This window comes from Excalfactoria chinensis, chromosome 9 (genome assembly GCF_039878825.1).
Source record: "Excalfactoria chinensis isolate bCotChi1 chromosome 9, bCotChi1.hap2, whole genome shotgun sequence".
Taxonomy (NCBI): domain Eukaryota; kingdom Metazoa; phylum Chordata; class Aves; order Galliformes; family Phasianidae; genus Excalfactoria; species Excalfactoria chinensis.
Window position 1 is genome coordinate 1,506,490 of NC_092833.1, and position 24,826 is coordinate 1,531,315.

The 24,826-nt window shown below is 44.4% G+C and overlaps 1 protein-coding gene across 1 annotated transcript in view; it reads right to left on the reverse strand.

Moving 5' to 3' along the window:
• The window catches only part of PAK2 (p21 (RAC1) activated kinase 2), a 35,919-nt gene that overhangs the window by 5,795 nt on the left and 5,298 nt on the right, over positions 1 to 24,826 (reverse strand). The window contains exons 2-12 of the mRNA XM_072344385.1: positions 14,977 to 15,175; positions 11,037 to 11,137; positions 10,356 to 10,506; positions 9,456 to 9,487; positions 9,048 to 9,155; positions 8,082 to 8,214; positions 7,265 to 7,328; positions 6,469 to 6,517; positions 4,072 to 4,184; positions 3,465 to 3,582; positions 1,894 to 1,993 (exon numbers count right to left, since the gene is read on the reverse strand). Coding sequence (XP_072200486.1) covers positions 1,894 to 1,993; positions 3,465 to 3,582; positions 4,072 to 4,184; positions 6,469 to 6,517; positions 7,265 to 7,328; positions 8,082 to 8,214; positions 9,048 to 9,155; positions 9,456 to 9,487; positions 10,356 to 10,506; positions 11,037 to 11,137; positions 14,977 to 15,151 — 1,144 coding nt within the window. The 5' untranslated portion in view covers positions 15,152 to 15,175. The remainder of the gene's footprint in view (positions 1 to 1,893; positions 1,994 to 3,464; positions 3,583 to 4,071; positions 4,185 to 6,468; positions 6,518 to 7,264; positions 7,329 to 8,081; positions 8,215 to 9,047; positions 9,156 to 9,455; positions 9,488 to 10,355; positions 10,507 to 11,036; positions 11,138 to 14,976; positions 15,176 to 24,826) is intronic.

Consider the following 24,826-nt stretch of genomic DNA (forward strand, 5'->3'; position numbering starts at 1 on the left):
GTTTTGAAGTGTTAAGCCAAGCAGTACCAACAAAAGAGCCACAGTTCTGACAATGCTAAGCTGTACTAAGAGGTCATTCTGTGATTCTGTGATGGGTTAATTGCAAACTATCCCACACCCACCGTCAAAGTGCTGCCCGAAAAAGGAGGAAAAAAAAACATCACAAAAAGCACAAAAAACTAAAAAAAAACAACGCTACAGAAGCTACCGAGTTCCTCACCAGCATTTCTTCAGTCAGGCCTCTTGGCAGCTATCGTACCCAATTCAACACACAGCCTATTTCAACAAACACACCAGAGAAGCAGCAGCAATTTATGCCTTCTGCAATCAGCAGGGCCTTCAGCACCATCCCAACCAGCCAGGATAGGAAAGACAGGCAAGGTGTAGATCCCAGTTTAGCCAGTAAGTATGCAGGCATTAGTAGTGAGGGCAGCTTTACAGTTACCACTTTTCTGGGCAGGACGTGTGCTTTTAAAGCTCCTGCTAGCTGCTGCCTCCTTCCACAAGATGTTATCTCATCATCACCTAAATGCTGACACCCCTTCCAGGGCTCAGGCAGCAGGCAGGCAGGCAGACTGCTGTCTCTTCCTGCTACAGATTCCTCCAGAAAGGGAAGAGCTTGAAGTAGGTGCAATTTCCACCCTCGATCTAAACAGCTGGTAGAAGCTCTACAAACACAGCCAGAGGGCTCGCCTTAGCACAAGTACCATACCTCCCCTTCACACAGCACGTCTGCAGAGCTAACTCCTGCTTTCTCCAGTCTCTCTCCCCATCATCTTTGCACAGCCTCCCAGGGGCAGTGCTTTCCCCCACAGGCTGCTGCCCTGCCCTTGCACCACACTCCTTTAAATTGACAGCTCTTATTTTCGAGCCTTCCCCAGGTGACTCTACTGTGATCATTCACTTTGGTTTCTGAATCCATTCTGTTTGTTCACAAACACACAACTCCTTTAAACAAACAAACTCCTACACAAGAGAACAGAGCATCCAACAACACTGCTAAGCAAGCCAGGCTGCTCGTAATCTTCCTTCACGCTCCAGCTCATGACCAACACGAGACTGCAAACCCTCTGAGTAAGGAATACTGCTGAGATAAGGAATACTGCTGTGATGTGTTTTCATGGCATGTCAAATTCTTACTCACATCCATCCCTTAAGTTGTCAGTTGTTTAATGCTGTGTATATTCCTGTACAGCAAGAAGTCAGATCATGCACCTCTCAGCATTCCTGTCAGCTACTTCGTGTACTTTCAGTGTTCTTTTTTCTGCTGCATTTACACACACCACAAACTGACTTACTAAAGACAAGCTCACACATGCATAACAATTACCTGAAAAGTAAGCAGTTTCTTTAGTCATTTCATGATTTTATTAATTAGACTGTATTATACTTTCAGACCAAGAAAAGGAGACCCAGTACAGGTGCAGTGTAAGACTGAACTGCAATATAAACTGCTGATAATATCCAATTTCCTTGTTAGTGACCTTCTAATGAAAAGGGCAAAACATTAAAGGCAAGTCATGACAATCTGAAAAGACCAACACAGTAACTGCAGTTTGTTGCAACTCTTCTCTTGCAATCATTTCCATCTTTGCATCACTGCATGCTGCCAGTTACTTCATTGACCAAAGCACTCACACGACAACAGGCTTGCTTCAGCACCCTTCTGGAATAACTCTGTCAGAATCTTAAGCATTAGGGCCCTCATCACTTCCACATGCCAGCTACCTGCAAGTTATACACTTTATATCAAGGAATTAATTTCTATCATTCATCTGCAATAAAAGAAATCCCCTCAGGTTTCCCTGTCAGCTCTCCTCCTACCAATGTAGGCTCATTAATGCAAAGTTTATCAGCAAAGTGAAAGCACTGAAACAACTGTCTGGTACTCACTTAGTTTAACTGATCCATCCATTCCTAGCAGCACATTATCGCTCTTTATATCTCTGTGGATGACCTGGTTGGCATGGAGGAACTCAAGTGCTTGCAAGCACTGGATGGGAAAAAAAGAAATAAAAAATAATAATGTTAATAAAATCAGCATATGGAAATACAGTTTCTGAATCTCAACATTAGTCCCAAAACATTGCTTTAACCCATAACACGCATGGAGGAAAAAACGCTATTGGTTATTATTTCAAACAACCAGCAGAGGAAGCTCTTGTGCTAAATAAATTCATAAATTAATTAAATATTCTTCAGATCTCTGGAGGTCAAAGGTAACTGAACTACAGCTTCTCTGCTATCTTAACAAACCCAGAAATCCAACTCATCATCATCAAAGATGTTCATTTTGGTACATGACGTTTCCACAGATGGAGGAGATGAACTGTAAGAGACTGAATGAGCCCTTTGGCATGAGAATGCTTCATTCTCAACGTGAAAGTAATCTCTATGACAGTGAAGTCTGTGGGACATCTTCACTATGAATGCCATCAAAACTGGTTTTGCTTATTTCTAGGTTAAAATCTTTCACGTAAAAATTCTTCTTAGAAATGAAATGAAATTGACTTTTGCAGTTTGAAAAAAGGCCAAAAAAAAAAGTGTAAGATATTCTGTTTTAACATAAGCAAAAGATCTGGCATTTGCCACTTGGCATGGCTGTAATCCCCAGCAGGTAGCTTGTACCTTTGCTTGCCTTAACAAAGCAATACTGATGTACAGGATGACAGGTATCTGGCATTCTGGGCAGCAGGGTTCTCATAAAGTACAACAGCTCAATATTTCAACTTTTACCTCTGAAAAGATTACTGTAAATAGTCTTTCTCTGTTTCCTGCTCTGCTTTCTCAGGAAATCGTTACCTGTCCATACAAGTTAAAGTACAAGTTTGTTCTCCATCCCCTCCCTTTGGATGAATCATCAAAAGCAGATGTCACGTTCATGTAGCCAAGTGGGGCTCTGAAAGCCTAAGCTTCTTCTGCATAGCAGATAATACAATTACTTCTTCCTTTGCCATAATAAATCAAGCCTGAGCTAGATGTTGGCACTCTGACCTAGGTCAGAAATCCCTGATAACTTTTCCAACATCACATATTTTTAACTCTCAAAATCATATTTAAAATTGTTCCCAGTTAGAATTCTCTGAAGAATTATTTTCCTAGGAAATCCATGAAGAAAGCAGAACTACAGATTCACCACACAATGAAAACAGTTACTTCTGTTGTCTGCATCAAGTTTATCTTTATTTTCCCCCAACATTTAACACTGCCAAACACCCGGCTCAAAACTGGCACCACTCTTCTGTGTTCCAGGTTGCAAACTCAACTTAATGAGTTGGACTCACTTTGTTATTTTCCACGCACCTCTCTGTTTTTAATATTGAATTGTGCTTTTAGTATCATTCATTCTTCCCAACTGAATGGTTCCAATAGCAACTGCTGCAATTACTTGTGATATATGTGCACCATAAAACCTCTGAGTAGAACGCGCTTGCATTCCTCCGCTCATCAATTTCAATGCTCACCTCTCTGCAAACAGCAGCAATTTGTGCTTCATCCATACATGTTTCCGTGACCACATCTGTTAGTGAGCCTCCAGCTAGATACTCCATCACCACAAACAGTTCATCTCCTACGAGGTAACTGCAAACACAGAATGAAAAGCATGCCCACGTGCCATCAGGAGAGACTGAGAACTGAGAAATGACTGCTAAGAGCACTGTGACTTCTGGTCAAGGAAATGATCCACAAACACTTTGAGAGGATATGTGAAGAAAGCTGATCTCTGGCAGGTAGCTTGAAATGTAAATGTTGGCAATAAAACAGCTCTGCTTTCTAAATGGGCAGGATAACACCCTACATCACAGCATTTTCCTGCTGTACTCTTGTCCACCACTGATCCACAGCAGCACTGTGTTCGGGACAGAAAGCTTCATACTGAATCGTTAAGACCATTCCTTATAACAGATGATTTAAAAAAATTAAATTAAAAAAAAAGATGACAGTCCAAATATAGACTCTTTTGTTTTTAAGACCCCGATAAACAGGAAGTCTGGGCCTAGAACTAGAATATCTAATTAAAACTTCCGAAACCCCTAGGAATGAAGGAATGAGCCAGCTGTCTTCATTTACCTGTCCAGGAAGTTGACTATGTTGGGGTTCTTCAGCTCCTTCATTACCAAGATCTCATTAATAATCAGCTCCTTCTTGGGCTGTTTCTGCAAGTTTATCTGTTTGATAGCAACCTGATGAGGACAAAATGAAATGGCAGTCACTCAAGTATCAAAACCTTGCAGTCATTCTTAATACAGCAGAAGCTTAGAAGAGGTGAGAGATTCCACAACAGAATTAGGGAGTTTGGCACAGCTTGTTTGGCAGCTGGCAAGCTGTGTCCTTATTAGCATAAAACTTGAAAGAGTACAGCTTTATTAGCATACAACTCAAGCTGATAGCCAACATCATATTCCAGCAGCTGGAATGATCCAAAACCCTCAATCTAGCAAAAGCCAAAACAGATAGCAAAGGAAACTTTCAGGAGATAAAAAGACAGTTGCCTAAATTCATAACAGGCCTAAAGCAGAACAGATGCTTGTAGCTACTTAAAGCTGCCATCCAAGGCAAGGCAAGCAATTTCTTTTTTCCATCTTCTTCTGAATAGCTTAGTGTTTGGGTCTGAGAATGCTGGAAGTCAAAAGGAGCTGCAAAAATCATCAAGGACTGAAAAGATCAATAGAACAATTCAACAGAGAAAGCACTGAAAAACAAGACACAGCAAACTATCAAACAGGGAAGTGAGAATGTTCAAATATACAGCAAGATAAGGAATAGTTTCTCACTGTACAAGCAAAGGAATTAGCTTAAGTCTGAGAGAGAACTCAGAACTGAAATGACCTGCCGAGAAGCTGTAAGCAGGTACTGGGGTAGTCAAGGTAGGAGAAGAAGAAACATCAGTTGTCTGTAGTGACTGTCATAGGGAAAATGCTGCCATGAGACATAACACTCTACGAAGAAAGAAAGCCCAGAAACATCTCCCAAGGCAATTAAGACAACAACCTATTCCAGAAAGAGAAGAACGTCCTTGTCCAAGAAATAAGCTCATTAGGTTATGTATTCCAGACTCTTAAAAAAAACACCCAAGAATTAAAAGAATTGTTAACCCAAGAACTGACACAATCTTGCAGAAATGACCCCTGGCACACAGCTAAGGGCAGCAAAACATGAGAACACGTGGCATAGAATCACAAACTAAGAGGGACTGGAAGAGACTTCAGGACCACCTCTCTGCCCGTAGTGGCTGACTGTGAGCAGCTTGCTGAGGGGCCTTGCCCAACTGAGTTTTGAATGGAGATCTCAGTGAGCAAGGATTCCATCACTTCTTTGGGCCCCTGTCCTATGTCTGGTCACTGACCATGAGAAAGAAAAATTTCTAATACCTAACTTTAATATTCTTCAAGGTAGCGCACATGTTCCCTTTTGTCTTGTCACTGTGCATCTCTAAGACAAATCTATCTCTCTACTTTCTACACCTTTCTTTGCTTGGGAACTGAAAACAGCAATGAAATCCTTCTTTGAGTTTCTCACCACCGGACAGAACTCTCAGAGCTTCCTTCTCATCCGCAGACTTTATGCACTGAGGAAGTCAGACTACAGCACCAGTTTAACACATGAAGACAGAGAACACAAGCAATCAGTTCTTAAACCATCTGCCTAATAACACAGAGAAGCTCTAAGAAATGAAGTAAGGTCAAACCTTTTCTCTGTATTAAGAGGACATGAAGTGCTGCAGGGTATAGGAAGCATTAAGAGACAACATACCAAGACAACTGAGAGGCATGCATTTATTACAATGTAATATTCCACCCCAGTACTGGTAGATGTGGTTCCTGATGAAAGGGCAATCACGTACCAGCAACAAAACAAATGGTTATTTTCAGACTTTCCAAGGAAGATTAAGGAAAAACTAAAGCACTGAATTCCTAGTGTTTCAGTCCCGGGGAAAATAGAGATGATACCTGAATGACAAGGATGCAGAATTCTGTTGATATCAGCTTTACTAGATGAGTTTGGAGGCATCAAGTAGTGAAAACAGAGCAGAATGAAGAGAGGACATTGAAAGAAAAAATATGGGAACAAGCTATTTCCATACAGATAAGGTGTATCGAATCACCTCTACCAAAACAGGACTAGAGAAGAAGTACAGAAAGACAAGATGCTTTCTTTCTGAAAATCTAGAGTATTATTACTGCCCCTGGTATGTGAAGGATGAGCTGTTTTCAAAGCCCGTATGTGAACACCTCACTCCCTCTGTTCTACACTGGAAAGAAAAGAAAACCCTCTATTTTTAGCTCTCATCATCTGATTGCTACAGAACAAGGCACACACTGTTACAAATGACCATGACAAACATTCTTTTGGGAGGTAATAACAGAGATTGGAGCCACTGAAAGAAATCTAGTCAGATTATTTTGGCCACTAAACAACAGATTTATGGGAAAAGTACTTTCAATGCAGTAAGCACAGGAATCTTACCTCCTGCCCAGTAGCCACATCGATAGCTGTAAAAACTGTACCTGAAGCCCTGTGAAGAGAAACAAAAGCGTTGCATGCACCTGAACAGATGCTCACAAACACAAAGTCGTGTCAGTCTTCCAAGTTTTAAGAGCTTCATAAAAAAAGGTGTTAAAAATAAACAATATAACAGAAGTGTCAGTTAGCTGGTGCAAATTCATCAGAAGTATGCTCGTGAATGAGACAATCTGTGCCTCCTGAGCTCGGCTAAGGCCCTACAATCTGTGCTGCTCACTGCAAGTGGAAAAGCTGAGAAACCCTTTCGGTAGCACGTATTACTTTTCATCTTCCTCCAGGGGAAACCCTTCCACAAACACAAAGATACTCAGAAAGCATACAGCATGAGTCAGCTACGTATAATGAAAGCTGGATAAGCTAGAGTTCAGTACATTTTTTGCTCAGAAGAACTCATAGGAACACTGGAGCAGTAAATCAGTCAAGGTAACATTGTTAGCTTAGCACAAAGAAAGCCTTCTGAAGTACCCTCAAGATATTCAGTAGTCATATTACATAATGGTTGAATGCACCTTACTGGAAGAGGACTAAATATACCCAGAGAGGTGTCACAGGGCTACACTTTCCTTATTCAGAACTTCCACCATTGTAAAGCATTCATCGTCTCTTTATCAATGCCTAATACAGCCAACACTTCTGCTGGGCTTCAGTAAGTGGTGACTACCTGACAGCAGCAGACAGACCGGTGCACACTGCCTTTAGGACCAACTCACAGGGAATTAAAGTTGGGACCCACACTTACCCCTGCCCAATTTTTTCATATCTGGTGTATTTTTTCTTGGGATCACCTATGCTCACAATAGTACCTGAAAAAAAGAAAAGAAAAACGTTGCCTCACAGAACCTTACCATGGGTTTTGGAAACACTCTCTGCTATTACAGCACGGCCAGTTTCTGCCAGCTCATGATAAAAAAAAAAACACATCAATCCCACTGTTCCCCTTTAGCAAGACTGGCTTGGCCAAGAGACCTCCAAGAGTGGAGCAGCACTAATAGTACAGAACAGCCAAAGGCTCCTGGTTCAGTTCCAGTCACAAAAGGCCCAGCTTCAGACAATCATTCTGCTAGGTCTTACTCTTAACAAGACAGATCATGCCATTTCCCATTATCTCAAGTTAATAATAGTCTTCTACATAGCAAAACCCCACATGAGATTATGACAAATCCACTAGGTTAGCTTGCTCCAGAAACCAGTCAGTTCCTGACTAAAGCACAGGAACATTACTGTGGTTAAAAATTATCTTCAAGAAGATTATGGAACAAGCTACAACAGAAACAAGAATATTTTGAGGTATTATGGATACATTATACACACTGATAGCAGTATTACGACCAACCTTTAAAGTTCTACAATCTTTTTTTTTACCCAACAGGGCTCCAAAGCATGGAAACTAGCAAAACTTCTGCATGCAGCTCCTCTCAGCTACTGTCTGACAGAACACGAATCAAGCACAGTTTTCACACAACCCTACATAGACATAAGGGTCCAGGAAAAGAGCTTAATGACCACTGTCCCAGCAGCCCTGAAGTCTTTGCTCTTCTGAAATGAAAAACACGTACGTAGTTTTTCCATGATCTCCTCGTCTGACATTTTGGTCTTCTTTTTCTGCTTATCACTTGACTTTGTCCCACCATCAACAGAAGCGTCACCAGCTGGTGCAGGGATGGGGTCAATTACAGACCGTGTATAAATCTGTTTTTAGGAGAGAAATTGCGCATCTCATTTACAATCACAGACCTTCAGTAGAAAACAATCACACATTTATTAAGATCTTTAAGCACCACTTTTACCTAACAGCTTGGAGGCAGAAATTAGGCATTACATTCCAGTAATACAAGATGCTGACGAGCCTAACTGGCCTCTGAAAGAAAGAGGCAAACTCTTTCTGCCCAGAACGGATGCTTGGAGATAAACTGCCACAGGCAGATATTTTCTAGGTTTTCTACTTGCTTATTCTTTGTAACCCATGCTAGATAAATAGCTGAAAGGGCCCTTCCTTTTACTTCATTGCTGCAATTTTCACTTTTGATAGAATAGGAATCAGTATTGCACAGCGAGGACAACTACCCCTAAAAAAACAAAAAAAGATTTGTGCTTCACCATGAAAAGCATCATTAATGCCTGGGAATTTCTCAGTTGTCCCCAGTCCCAGGGATTTTCTTAGAGCTTTATTCTGTTTTCTTCTGAGCTGTTCAATAGCATTTGAAAAACAACGCAAGTTCACTGCTGCAAACAACTACTGCAGCATTACCAAACTGCAGCCTTATCTCATAGTGGAAGTTTAGAAATGTCACTTCAGTCTGTGTGAAGCAGAATCAGTATCAATTGATGAGGAGAGATAATTCACATTTCTGTGCTCCTGGAGTGAAAATAAGCAGACAGCAGAGCAACTGTATGTATATCCACCGTGGTCAAATGAATCAGGGAATCCTGAGACTTATCAAGCTAGGTGGCTCAAGATACTCCAAAGAAAACAAAAGTTCTGTGATATGAAGTTAAACACCATAAACTTTATAGCTTCTCACCGATTTTGTGTGATCTGGCCGCGGAGCAATAATAGGAGGAGGTGCTTCTTCATCATCGTCATCATCATCTGCCACAGCTGTTGATGGCTCTGAACCTTTGGCATTGGTCTACGTTTTTTTCCCAAAGTTTAAGAAAACACAAATATAAACAAAATTGTTTGCCCTGCAGTGTTAAATATTTGTATTTTGTTTGGGTTTCTTTATTTTGTTTGTTCTCCTATAAAAATATAAGACTATTCTTACTCATGTCAAAAGAAAAGCATAGGTTGATTGGTAAAAGCAACCTATTGTAATTTATTTAAGATTTGATATTTAGCAAATACAGGTGACCTGCAATAATACATGGTCAAGAAGAGCGTAAAGTAAAGAGGTAAGAGGTAAGTAAAGAGGTAAAGTAAACTCACTCACCGTTGGTGTTCCTGAAGGGAAACCATCTTTTTCTAAATATAAAAGAATGAAAAAGACAAAATCCTGAGAAAAAAATTATTATAATAGAAAGTAAACTGCACAAATAATAGGGATCGCTCCACAGATTTCCTCATCTCTCAGAAATCAGACAGTAACAAATGAAAGAAACCAGTGCTGCACCCTATCTCCATGCAGAAGGAAGTTTTCAAAGTAGACAGCACTGTTTGTTTCCCCACTTGCTCTTTACCTCACCTGCACAGCTTTCCAAACTCAGTACTGCCCATCACACTCACGCCACCCTTGTTTTACTGAGATGTGAATTAATGATTCAATGGATACATGTGTTCCATGAGCTGTATTTTGAGACAAGGATGAGGACAGTACAAAGCTTTATTACTAAGCTATTTTCAGACTGCGAGTCATTTGGAAGGGAACTGCATAAAAGGAACTGTGTGCATTTGTAGGGCAGTCGCTCTCCCAGCCCCATCACGTGGCTCCTGTCCTAGAGCAATGACTTATTTTGCATCGTTGGTGTCATCATGTGGGTAAAAGAAACAGGCAAGTTCACAGATCTAGACACACAGTTCAATCACAGACTGGAGGAGCAAGTTCTCCACTATGAAACCAGCTGATCAGTCACATATCACCAGCTTTTTTAATGGGCTGTGCTTATTTTTGGCTGTTATGTTGAATTATCCAGTTCCATTTCTTTCCCTTTCCACTTAAAGTGGGAAATTTACTGGACCAAGAGAGATTCCAGTAAGTTTTAAATCCATCTTCAAATGTTTGTTCTTTATTGAAAAGTAGGATGCTCTTTCAGCATTTCAACCTCACTTTCAGTTCACAAAGAGGAAGACCCAATTCCCCTTTCAGTATGCTTTGTGCACACTCGCATCTCACCTGGAGCAGAAAAGCTCAGATATTTCTGTTTTGCTGTGTCTTTGGAGTCGTAGAATTTCAGCACATCTAGTACCGCCTGAGGGTTTTTCTTCTGTTCTAACTTGGTGATATTTGAGGTCTGTAGCAACCGAGCCCATTGCTCCGGCATTCCCTGAAATGAAAAGCCATTTAAAAAGCAGAACTATGTTCTTTCCCCTAAGCAAAGCATAACATGTATGGCCTTAAGCACACCAAAATGGGTGATAGAGACTTATAAAGGTGGTGAAACAGAGTCACAGATGAAGCACCCCCAGATGTCTCAGTATCCCAAGCACTCAGGGGCTCCAGCCCATGGTGCCTTTTCTAACACTGCGCCTTTCAGACATATTCAGTCTGTAAGGAGGAATGGGAAGACAGAAGCACTCAACAGCACCAGCACTACAAACTATTGAAAGTGAGCTGAAGAGGGAGGTTTCCCTCCTTGCAGCATTTCCTTAGGAAGGCTCTCCCAGGTGACAAAGCACTGGATGTGATCCTGACATTGCAGAGACACTAACAGGTCACAGTCTCATTATTCTGTGTGCTTTATAAATACACAGTGTAATTATTTCTTTGATGAGAACAAAGAGATTAACTCTTCATTCTAAAATACCACTGTGTTCTCTGGAGCACTGACCCACAGTTGTTTTCCCAGCGACTTACAGTGAACTCTCCAGTGACAGCATCAAAGCCAACGTGGATAGTATGCTCAAAGTCTGACGGCGGGGAGATTTCTGGTCGTTCCTTTTCCTTCTTTTTGCTTCCTGAAAATGCAAGGAGAGATCTATTGAGTAATGATTTAAAGTCCCACCGTCACCATTTCACGTAAGAAATCCAAGTAAAACGATTGGGACGAATGCAACCGTTATTCTTTTTGCTGGATGGCAAAGTTTACACACACAGCACAGGACTCTGATATATTCAAGCATAGACTTCGTGTAACAACCACCAACTCCTTTCAGTCAAATCACTGTGCTGTGGCAGGATTAAGAGCCCCAGAGCACAAGGAGCTCTGGAACATGTGAAACATTCACAAGGGAAACAAACACCATTTTCACACGGATTTAAAACAGCACTGAAGGAAACTGCAATCTCAAGTTCACCCGAAAGACAGTTAAAAACTTGGTTGTCTCATTGCTGCAATTCAAGGTAATTAATGCAAACTACACCTTCCTCAATGAAGATAAAAACCGATGGCCTCAGACCGACCAATGACAAGAAAGCAAATCGAAGAAACACCAGAAGCAGAAGCAGCTAATGAGAGGGACCAGATGCACAATCCAACCCACACAGAATTACATTCAGATATTTTATAATGCACGAGGTTTGGTTTGGGGATATTTTTTTCCCCATTCCCATTCCCTGCAAATTGTCTTCCGTTTCTGTTGAACTCTAAATACAAAACCCAGTTAGGCACCACTACGTTCTCTTTACATAGAGAAAAGGTTCAAAGTTGCAAAGCTTCAGGAAACAAAGGCCGAGCCCTGCTTGCTTCCCCCAGGCAGAGGAGCTGCTGTTTGCTCTGCAGGAGACCTGACATTTGAGGCTTCACACTGCAAGGCAGAGCCCTGGCAGTGAGCAGTGGAGCGTGTCCCATTCGATCCTGAGAAAGCAGCATGTTTACTCCTGGGAATGCCCACAGGCTCACGGAGCAGAGCTGAATCAGCTGCATTTCTTGTAGCATTTATGAAACAAACAAACAAAAACTGTTTTGCTTTAGGAAGTGAAAAACCATGAAGATTTGTTACAGAATAAAGCACAGATAGAATAGCACTTGCTTGGTGACTCTGTGGTTAAATGCTGCTGGGGCAAGTGATGGGGCAAGCTGACGTCACAGCACCCAGAGCCAGGGACTGTCTGAAATCCCCTCTTGCTGGCAGGAAAGGAAGGACGGGAACCCAGGACAATGCTTACAAACGAAAAGCCATGTGGGCTGCTGTGAGCTGAACAATGCAGTGGAAAGACACAGCTATTATAAACAGGATATCTTTAATATGGCTGCACAGGTCGGAGCCAAAAAGCAAACAGACTGTCAAATGTTCTCATTTAAAATCTTTAAGGAAAGCCATGTTCCTACCCAACCTCTTGCGGTTGTTGACGTGAAAGCAGGAGGAAGAAGAGCTATATTCCTCAGGAAGATTACTGTACCAGGGCACTTAACAGCTAGGGACCGTGGGTTGGTGCTCACATCGTCCAGAATGTGCTGCACAAATAAACCCCATCCTCCCACAAATACACAACTCCTGAGTACACCAGGCTGGAGCCGAAACACTGCTCTGCCCGCAGGAACAGCAGATCAGAGGCACTTTAAACAAACGCAAGCAGCAAACTCCAGTCAAGAGGCAAGTCCAGCGAGCCATGCTTTGGCAAGATGTACTTGAGTCTGTTAACAAGGCCACTGTGAGGCCAGGCTATTTTTAAACCTCCAATTATGTTTGCACACCACAGCTCTCAGTTTAAATGGGAATCCCTTTAATAAAGGGCAACGCTCATTTTGAAGCACAAGTGAACTTCAGATTTTCCCCATATGAAGCCTCAGCCCTTTGATATGCATTAGCCATGCGCTCCTCCTGCAACACAAACCAACCTCAACACGAGGGACCCCCGTGCAAGGCCTTGCACTGCAGCAGGGTCTCAGCAGCCCAGGAGGCACTGGCAAACTTCAAGTCCCCAAAGCACAGCTGAAAACACGGGGCTCTGCTCTGAATCTGCCGTCCGAGCACGTTGCATGCACGATCCCAGGGCCTGGGCTGTTCCCTGCAGCACTCCTTCAGTAAGTTCTGCTCCAGAATAAACATTTCTGGCTTGAGGAGACTGCTTCGAAGCTTTCCAAAAATGCACACAGGTTCATTTGACTTCAGAAGCTTGGCTAAGGAAATTCATGGCAATTAAGTACTCTAGTAAAAAAGATGACTATCTCATCACTTATTTGGAACAATGGAAGCGGGGGGGGGAGGAAAGCTCCCTGACGAGGTGATTAAATAACCCCTTTTGCTAATTATTTCAGCACAGAACTAGCTCAGAGCTGGGGCAGGAGATCCACACACGTGCCAAACAAGCACACAGAATTTGGTATATTGGTATTTACAGAACAAGTTGAAGCATTTGCATTTTAAAGCAATTTCAAGTGAGTCTATACAGCCTTAGACAAGGCCACAGCCTCCCTCATGGTCGTTCCAGCAATGAATGAACCCACCATCAAGATGGAAAGAGGAAATGTCTGAGGAGAAGTAAAGGCACTGTAACACATTACAAACCTCTCCAGCCACACTGCGCCTGCTTGCATTAGTAGTTCAAGTCTTACTCAGTGTTATTAATTCGGAGCAGTTAATTCAGAGCCCCTTCCTTCCCAGACCCAAGTCTTGCTCTCAAGGTGTTGCTACCAGCCTGCACTTCCTTCTCACATATGCTTTACAGGCTTGCCTCTTTGAGGCTTTTACCTGTACCACATTAAAAGACCAGCACCTCTACTACTGTCATACAGCCACAGTCAGTTGTGAAATAACTATTCTGCTTCCAAAAGCCACAGTAGACAAATCTTTCCATCCTCTGTAAAGGAAAACACACCCACCATCCCCAGCAGCACTGCTGCCAGACTGTGGCAAGCTATCTGCTGAGAGCAGGAAGCCTGCTGTGAGCATTTGTTTCCATTTGCTTCCGGGGTGAGGCATGGCAGCTGAGGGACTGCTCACACAGCAGCACTGGGGGAAACTCTCAGTGGAGTGAATGAGCTACCAGAGGAGCAAAGTCTCTTTAAGCAGTCAAACCTGTGTCAGCAGGTCTGAACCAGGCCTACCTATCACATCAGTGACAACCCCATGCAGGAAGCCAAGAGCGGAACTGGAAAGCACTGAGAGCATCAAGGTCTTCCCTGTGCCAAGACAGTAATGAGCAACCTCTTTCCTTACACTGACAGAACAATAAAATACATTCCTCTGCCTAAATATGTGCTCCGCCATAGGGAGTACATGCCACATTGCTGTAATCCATTCCCCAGTGTTTGTAAACAGATACACAGCCCAACTGGACCCAAAATGCAGGACAGGGTGTGCTCAACTGGCAGCTTCTGAGTCAGTTACACAGATCTGATCTCTGTAGAAGGACTTCATTTTTCCCTGTTCTCCTTCACACACCCCGTGCTTTCCCACTTCTTACCTCAAAAGTACCACCTTAATGGTCATTAACTTCAACTAGCTTCCAAAACTGATGGATGCTCAGTTTAAACTAAAAATCTGTGCTTAGCAAGGCCAAATGGCGGGGAACATGGTATGCAGGAATCAGAAACATTTATTAGGGTTGATGAAAAATGCATTCCTTTAAAGCAGACAGCAAACATGCCAAGTAGTAGGTCGAGGTTTTCCTCGAGGAGTCATTCAGTTTCTCTTCCTGAGCACTTCATCTTCAAGCAACCCAGGGCAAAGGGAAAGAACAGCTCACTGAACACACAGACCAAACTTCCTGCATTTTCTCTAACACTCAGGCAGGCTGCAGTAAAGAAATCCCACAGTCTCAGGTGCAGATTATGGACTCAAATGCATACCACGCTACAAAACCTAGGAAGAAGAATATAAACAAACAGAGATAGAGAATTGAGGCATCTTACCTTTTTCAGTGCTAGAGAATATGGAGATGATTTTATTCCTAGGTTTCTTCTCTTCCGGTACAGAGGGCAGAGGTTTCAAGCTGTGGTTGGCAGACAGTGGGTCCTTTCCCCCATAACTGCTCATCCGCACAGGAGGAGCTGGTGGCTTGTCTTCCAGTTCTCCGTTGTCAGACATGGTTCTGAATGGCTAGTGAGAGCTCTGAAACAGAAATATTAGTTAAACCATAGGAAGCAAGCATGGAAAACAGAAATTGAGCATTTCTTTGGTTGGCCAGCAGGGAAAGGAGGTACAAATTCATCTCTGAAGAGTACAGTGAGCACTGAATTGCTCTGCACTGACATCCCCCAAGGAAGAGCACCTTTCCTCTTCCCTTCTGGATCCCCACTCCCAGCCTGGGCCATTCCTTCACCAGGCGGCAGCACTTATGGGGCACAGTGACAGGCTTCTCCAGCGATAATACTGATCCAGTCAGAAAGAGGAGACAGTTATAACGTGCATCGATCCCCCAGTCTAGTTTGCTATCCATTCACATCAAGGCTACATACAAGAAGGTGATAAAGCGCATAAGGACACCAGCATAACTTAAGGGCGGTTCTAGCTCAGAGCTTCATGTTACAGAGTCCTTTCTCATCATTTATCTTGTGGAGAGCAGAACAGCTTATGTTTAGAGCCATAACACACCGCCCCCATTAAGCAGAATAAAGAATCTCTCTAGCCCAGCTTAAATAAAAGAGCACGGATACAGAATCGACTAGATGTATTCCACTTCTGAGCAAGGACATGCACAGCTTTACCCCTCTGTCCCACACTTCCTTCACTTGTGAGAAAGACACCTACATACACACACTGCCACCATAATCCAACCAAGTTCTTAACGCAAGAGAGAGCACAAAGAAACAGCTACCAGTGCCAACACACAGCACAACAAAGCATCTGCAGGAGGTGCTCCACATTCACTCACAGCAAAACCTCCTCCCTCCCTCCCCATAATACAGTGGATTTGTTTTTGCTGATCACCTCTCTGCTGCAAATAGCACACAGGAAGATATACAGAAACCATCGCTCTGTGACAGTTGAATAATAAACAAGCCCCTCATTGCTCAATGTGCCCAAAAGATGAGCTAGCCCCCTGAAAGAGAAGACTGCACCCCCCTCTATTTCTCATGATGTTGTCAGTGCCATTCAGAGCCAGGCTGTGACGGTGAGTACAACCTGCTATCTCTATCCAGCCCTACTTACCAAGTATAAACACTGCACTGCACACTGTGTGCGTGGCTGTCACAGAACTGCAAATAGGAGGGCTGTCCTTCCTCACTGTTATACACCGGATAGAAGAACGCTGCCAAATCCCATCGAGGAAAAGCAAAGCGAGCCAGCAACCCAAATCCAAGCAGCACAACAGCAAGCTTTCTTACATCGTGAAGCTCAAAAGAGATTGAAATGCATTACTGCCATGAATGCCCATGAAAGCACATCATTTCTGTACAAATACCTTCAGAGGCACAAACAGCATGAACCAAAGTTCTGGCAGCCTAAGTGAGAACTGACCACGTGTGGGTTGCCCCATGGACTTACAGATTGATGGGAAACAGCTGTCAAAGCTGTGCAACATCCACCTAGACAAGTCTGCCTTCAAGCCCTCTTCCTGACGACAGAGTGATAAATAGGCCTGCAACACTGGACTCAGCTGGTGGGGACGCAGCCATAGATCAGATCCTAGCCTTCCATTTTTGCTTACTGATTGCTCTTTCAGATGGTGCAAGTTACCTGCAGGATATTCTCAATCTTCCAGTACCTACCCTGCAATATGAGAAAAAAGAACCCTGGAATTTAGCATCAGGAATGAGCAGCCTACCCGCAGGGATTCTAATTCCAATCTCTTTCCTAACAATAAGCATTGCTTTCACAAAAGCACGTGCCACCAATTTGAGACGTATAATCTTCTTGTACGAATCACCAAACACAGTTGAAGAGTCCTGCTCTATATAATCAGCTTATAGGAGTGCAGAGGTAGGATAGTACAACAAGGAGGGCCTGCGTCAGCTGGAACACAGCTCTCAAATCACACTCAGAGTACAAGGGGGTTAAACTCATCTATCCATGCATTTCTTTGAGCTGCTTGATATAAGCAATAGCAGAATGTAAAGGCAGCCAACCAGTCTGTGTCTGAAATGGACTGGTCCTCCAAGCTAAGTCCCTGCAGCCCTTCATCGATAGCCCAGTCACACCTAATAACACCATAACATGGGATTCAGGTTGCCAACTTTTCCACTTTTCTTTACATGTTTCCAAAACGGAACTCACACTGAAGTGAAAATCCTGAATTTTCAGCGATATGAGCAGCACAAAGAAGTTCACCACACATCCACCATCACACGTCCACCATCACTGCTTCTTGATCTGAAGACAACTACTCCTTAGCACTCTGTATGGTCAAGAGACAAAAACTGTTAAGCAACAGGTTGGAAGCAAGTATATGGAAACTTCAAATCCATCTATTCTGCCAGAAAACGAGGCACTTCAAAGCACTGGTGTAACATCATCTGCATTGAACCCTCCAAGCTGCAACTCTGACTGGCTGGTTTGTGTTCAAAGTGATCAGGAACTTCCCTGGCTCTACGTGAAGTGGAGCTGAGGAAAAGGAGAGAGGAAAACAAGTCCACGTGGGGCTGCAGGAACCATCAGGTAGAGAAGCTGTGGGGCTGAAGGCACAGACTGGCAGTGGCAGAATGCTCTGGATCAGCTTCATACCCAAAGAATCATGTTTGTCACATTTGCAGTTAAAATCTTTCAAGCTCATTAAAGCTTGAAGCAGCAGAAGGAGCACTTTCCTCCTCCTCTGTCCTTAAGCCCATCTCCATCATGCAGGGGAAACCTCCACAGCCTGGGAAGCACTTTTGAAATGGCTGTAGAGGTTTGGCCTCAGTTGCCATGATTGGAAGAGGTAAAATATAGAGAAATAAAATAAAAAGAGGAGTGCAAACACATCCAGGAGCTTCTTTCTTGCTCTCTCACAGGAAAAGACACCAGGTAGGGGGCAACCGCTCGTCCCATCAACAACCAAGTACAAATAACAGAGCAAAAAGGATGTTACCTGGGAAAACAGATTCACCTTAGCCAGTGAAGGTAATACTGCTAATAATGATGGATTCGTGCATTCCTCACGGTCAGCAGTGGCACTATATTTAATTACAAGACCTAGAAAGCGATGGAAAGAACCACAGACAAGCTGTGAGGCTGCAAACCACACTTAACTACAGACTTCAGCCAGATTCGGTCCCACCACAGAACAGCACTGCAACCCACCGCACTCACAAAAAAAGGCACAGCGCTGAAACCTTCCCTCCCAACAGCTCTGCTACTTATTCCACAAAACATAATCACAGGGGCCAGTTTGTGACCGCACAGCTCTGATTCTTGGTGTGCACATGACAATACTCCCTGTGGACAAAGATATACTCTCCTCATCCTCTGCAGTCCTCAGTGCCCTCATAATTGAGCTGCAGAAGCAGAAGAGCAAATGCACCCTCCCTGCTGCTGGGGAAGCATCAGAACTCGTCCTGCACTGGGCAGCAGGGCAACATGCTCAGCCCCAGGGCTGCTCTTCAGCTCTTTGCAGTACTAAGAAAGGACAAATGTGCGTCCATACCTCATCCTCACTCCACTGTGTTTTCACTGCAAAGCCCTGAGCAGGGGAGGAAGAGAGAGAAAAATCTTGGGGATCCGTAACACCCACAAGAAGTCGGAGTTTCTTTGTAAAGTGTTCAAATTAATATATTAGTGTCCTCCAAACTTCACCTGTATTTCAATGCTGAGGATGTGATGCAAAAAGAAACCTGCCTAAGGCTTGGAAAATGTAATATTGAGCTTGGAGCTGTTTGACAGCACAGATGTGAATGCCTACCCCTGCCACAGCACAGCCTCACTTTACGCTGCCCCTCTCAGCAGCCACAACTAACCCCAGCAATGCATGCACCTTGATGGGAAGCTCACTGAGCTGCAAAATGAACTCAGCCTTGCTTTGCACAGGTAAAAATCACTCAACTTATTTATCTATCATCAAGGTAACACCGAAGAAGCAACACAAACATCAAATGCAAGACTATTCTGAAGGGCTGACCAAAAAGCAGAAGTGACCCATTTCAGTCTAGCATCACATTAAGAAACATAACCATTTTGCTTTTGAAATCACAGCCTGATGTGGCTGCAGAATCCCACTGGGACAGCACCTGGGCTGCTGCAAGAAGTGCAGAGCACTTGGGCACGGGTGCATGCACAACACCTGAAATCAATACAACACAACCATGAGATATCCAAGGGGAATAGCAAAAGAAAAGAGACACAAAGAGTGAAAAAAGGGCATCTCTGCAGCCCTGCTCTGGCTCAGGACACGAGATCTGAGAAAGGCCAGTTATCCTTACAGCAATCGGAGTGACGGCAGCGCTGTCATCTACTCTCTTCCTGTAGAGCCTTATAGGGTGCTGCTGGCAACACTTGTCATGCATAGAGAGCTGCATCCGGGACAGGCAGGTCCAGCACAGAGGAAAAGAACAGAGTAGATGCCTCACAAACTTAACCTCCAAGGCAGATGTTGAGTGGAAATAAACAAAGAAATAAATAAAACACAATAAAAGAACTCATTTGTGCTAATTCCAAGAAGAGACTGATTTGAGGAGGGAGACTGAGAGCCGCGTTTCACTCCTGGTTTGCAATACGAAAATCCCCGTGGAAATGTTCAGAGACATTCCCAGCACACTGACCCAATTTGTTAGCTTGTCTTCAGCCTTCCCAGCACCACCACTCCTGAGCAGAACACCTTCCTGGAGCAGATGAGCCTCGATGCTTCTTTATTCCAAGCAAGGGAGCAAACAGACCTTCCAAGAAAACAGATAGACGCATTGTGCAGCTCTTCAATGCACTTTGGAGGGTTGGTCTTTTCAGCAGATATTCCATTTTCTCGGGCCAAACAGAGTTGTTGAATACAACAGCAGAATGCAATGTCTGCACGGGTATTTTTCTAACACTCCTCTCTTTTTTTCCCCCCCTTCTACACCCCCCTTCCCCCCTCGAGGCTCCTGTTGAGCAATAGATTTCCTGTGATTAGCTCACAGAGTACTGATTATAGCTCACTTCCTCCCAGGGATTAGCTGAAAGCAGCTTTCTGACAAGTGTGCATTCAGACGGTGCTACCTTAGCCGCAGCTCACTTCCTGCCCCAGCACTCAGCAGCTCACCCATCCCAAATGATTGCAGCGCTGCAGAAAAATCCACACAACCAGCAAATCTCAGACCATCTTCCCCATGGTTTTGCTTTCCAACAGCGAAAGATTTCTTCAATCTGACCTAAGAAGGAGCTTCTCCAACAGCATAAAGTACCTTCGGTGACTGAAAATCCTTCTCTCTCCGCCTCAACTCAAAAAGTTGTATTAAAAGTTGAGGCAGGCCAAGAATTACTTTCTCACTCACTTGGCAAACGCAGCCTCAGATCTTCTGCTTGCCAAAAGAGGACTTGTGCAAAAGTAAGACCAAGGGCGGCCCTGATAGCGGCCGGTGAGAGACAGCAGGGTGATGGCTTCCACCTACGCTCCATGCAGATGTGCTAACGGCACGCAGCAATCCAGCCCTTCACCTCTGCCAGCCTCCATGGGACCTGTCGAAACATCTCCTTCCACCTTCAGAGGCCTCCGATAAAATAAGCATTTGGTCTATGCCAAACCACACACCCGCGAAAGCTAACAGTTATTTTTATTTAACTTTCCTTTATGGGGAGGGAAGAGGAAACTAGGCTAAAATGAAATATTCCAGCCAAGCACTAAATTACAAGCATAAGCAAGCAAGATACCCTTTCAGATGATGCAATTGAGAGCTGCTAATATATATATATATATATACATATATATATATATATATATACACACACACACACATATATATATTATCTGAGCATATTCAGCATGAACTCTTCATTAAAATTCACGCAAGGACATACTGTATGACATGCTGCCTGGCAAGGCACTGAAGGTGCTAATACATCGCCAGTCATTTCTGCAATATCAACTGCCACGTGCAGCAGTTTAGCTGCCAAAGAGGCAACCATGAACGTTATGAACAGCCTTTTCCTGCTGACTTCCCTTACAGCTGCACGCAACGGAGGCAACGCATCACGTTGCCACTCTACCAACAACACAGGAGACCCTCAGCCTCCTGCAGATCAGATGGGATGACACCCACACTGCAACACAACCAGCTCAATTCTTTCCATTTTATCTTTTTCCGACTCTTTGATTCCCTTTTGTTTTTTGCTGACTCACCCAAACATAGAAGGGAAAACAGCCCAGAGAGAAATGGCTGCCATATAACTACTAAGTGAAGGAGATAGTTTGAAAGGGTCACTAAGGGTCCAGAGAACATCCTTCTAAGCCAAAGAATGCTACAACCCAGAGCAATTCAACTAGTGATCCCACATGGAACTCCGCAGGTGCACAAAGCCCTGCTCTGAGCACACTCCAGAGCATCACTTTAGAAATCAAAGCAGACCCATTTTCTCAGGGGGCAGATCTCCTGTCCTGCAGAGAATGCCACAGACACACAGCCAGCCCTCAGCACGGGCACAGGACTGTACAGCTTCCAGATACCCCTTCATAAAGGTAAGCAAAACAGTCTCTGCTTTTCCAACCCTGGCAGCCTCCCAGCCCAGGTTCATGCTGTGCCTAGAGAGCTGAAGACACGGTGATAAGCAGAAGCTTTGGTAAGGATAGATGCTTTCTGCTGAAGTTTTACTTTATGAACTGGGAGGAGGGAGATGGTTTCAGACCTATCAGCTCTGCTCTGTGATTGAAACAGATATCAGTGAGGAAACATTCAGAGGCACAGAACGGAGACAGGATGTGCCGGAATCCCACTGAAGGTCCATCAGCACACAGAAAATTTCAGCCAATGAACAACAATACTTCGCTTTCCTGCGTGCTGCAGCCATCTGTAAGCCTTGTGATCCATCTCTGTAAGCCACAACCAGCAGCTGACTCCCACCTGAATTCTCACTTCCTCCTCACAGCAGAAACACAGCACTGCTGAACCGCAGCAGCGTATTTTGGCATAAATCAATCAGAAACTGCTTCTCTTACTTCTTCGTCTCCAGCACTGTGACAGCAGCACCTGACAGGCCCCAAAGGCAGCTGACGAGTTGCTTCTTGCTTCCACTTCCCCAAGCACGGCAGGAGGACTCCCAAGGTGAGGCCACAACATCATCGCTGCGAGCTGATGACAGCAGAGAACAGGAACAGGATGGATCTGCAGGTGCCCATTTCCACCTTAGCACAGAAAGCCCTGCAGGCGTGCGGAGCAGGAGCCCAAAGGGAGGGGTTCCAGCACCCCGCTGCAGGCCCAGCTGCCACCCACCCGCTGAGCTTAGGCCATGATACTCGGTTTCATGCAGCCCACAGCCAGGGTTTGGCTTCAACGAACCATTGTGCAAGGCTGCATAATGACAGAGCGGGCTGAAAGGTGTTTGAAAAGCCTATTCAGTGCTCAACAAGGAAATTCCTCACCCCTGCTCTACCGAGGTGAAAACCTGAGTCAACTGAAGAAAGACAGCCTGCAGCAAGCACAGTGCATGCAAATCTGTGCTTGTGCTTACTCATATTCCTTTACCTTGAAGACTCTGTGGAGCCTTTATTTTCACGAGCTGAGATTTTCTGAAGATCAAAGGAGAATGGGGAAAAAGGCAAGGAGGGAAAGTTGACAAGAAGTGAAAAATGAAGTCTGTACCTCATCCCTGAGATCCTCTCTTAATTAAACCTGGCATTAGAAGCAGGGAGCGCATTCCAGAGCAAAAGTTATTTGAATAAAGGGTTTGTTACCTGAGCAAGGCATTTATACAGCTCAGCTTGTGTTCGTATTTCTAATGGCATGCAAAGCTGCTGTAACCTGGTCTGACACCTCCCAGCAGAGTCAGGACTGAGATCAGCAGCAACTCTGGTAGAAAGCAAAATGGGCTCTAACCCCCAGTATAGTGAACATGCAGGTTGTGCCACTACGGCAAAGCAAAGAAGCATCCAGCCATTAGGGATCCATCACTCTCCCACCGTGCTGATGGAGCTGTCAAATGGCAGCTAAAGGGAAAAGAACAAAAGAGGGAAAAGACAAAGGGGAAAAAAAAAAGAGAGAGAGAAATAGCATCTTGCACACACAAAGAATCGAGCTTTTGTTTCTGTCTAGCAGCTGGACAAGGCTCACTTTAACCACAGCTACAGCCAGCAGATAATGGGAACTTCAGTTCAACAGCCCCATGGCCAAGCCCTCAGCTCTTCTTGTAGTGCTAGAAAGCGGTGCTGGCCTGGCACAGAATGCCCCGCAGGAAATCCTGCCCCTCTCCCCAAGTGCCATTCCCCACCGCAGTGCACACCAGGGGACACCCAGACAGTTACAGCTGCATGGAGCAGCCCGCTGGACGGCCCCAGCCCAGGATCCTTCTTCATACCAACACAGATCACACGTTCGCCCAGAAACAGCATCAACTACAAAGACATCGAATGCAACGTCTGTAAATACAAAAAGCACCTACACACAGCCTTAAATCCCAAAACAGAGATGCCTTGGGTGGACACGGCCCATTTTCTGAGCATACTCTACAGCACAGATGGATGCAGCGACTTCTCCCAGCAGCCAAACTCCTGCTGAAGAAGCACTTCCTGAAGCATCCTGCCTCTGTACTGGGGGAAGGTCACTTACCACAAGGTGGGAAAGCTGGCTGTCACGTGCATTAGGTGGGTGAGGCAACAACCTGTCCATGCAGCTTCTAGACTTCATTGGTGCCAAAATACCCCCCATCGAAGGTCACAGCTGAGCCTGCGGCCATCAGCAGCTTGCTAAGGTTTCTGTGCCTCAGCCCCAGGCAGGGCTGCCCACAGCAGCAGAGCTGCACCATGCCCACCTCACCGAGCTGCTTTGGTAACAGGAAGGTAGACAGCGTGTTTCTGGCTGTGGGCACACACAGGAAACAACAGCAGATGAGTTTCCCTGCTAACAGCTAGCAATGCTCCAATGCAGATCTTGAGTTAGGAGCGAGGCTGTGAATTTAGCAAAAAAAAAATCCCCAAGAAAGCAAAACAGGAAGGGTTGCCCCGGTCTTTTTCTATTGCAGCAGCTCCACACTGCAGGATGGCATCAGCCATCCCCAGTCTGGCTTCTGCCTTGCTCTGTGTTTATTACTACTACATGTGCTTCTGATAATAAAATGCAAGTACGTACTCATGCAAATAAACGTACAAGGACTTCAGCAGCAATTGCCCTGTTTTTCTGAGGGAGCACCAGCCCATTACCTGTCAACATCTACAGCTGTCTGCATAGGACACGGCAGCACCGGCACCACAGAAACAGATGCAGAATGAAGCATCTTTTAAAAGCACAAAATGAAGAACACAGATACCAACCAACCAGATAAAAGTCCCATGTAAGAGACAACCAAACAGGATAACCGGCATGCTGTGAAGCAGGAGAGTTTCCAAGGGAAGCAGCCAAGTTAAAATAATATTTAAACAGTTGACAAAATAGAACACTGAACTTAGGAAGCTGCAAAAGACTTCAAAAAAATGACTCGTATCGCTGGGCAGATCACAACAGAACCCAGCGCTTAACACAGAAGCAACATATTAGAAACAGGGGTAAAGTTGTGTTAAAAAAGGAAACAAATCAAAAAGAGAGGGCATAAATAGCATGTGTGAGGTACCCGCTGCTGGTGACAGGTCACCTTGGGCACCTAGGCATCAAGCTGCCTAACATTAAGCTATGGTAAACATCACCCTATCCAACCCAGCATTCCAAGTGCTCTCTAGGGGTACAGAGCACTACG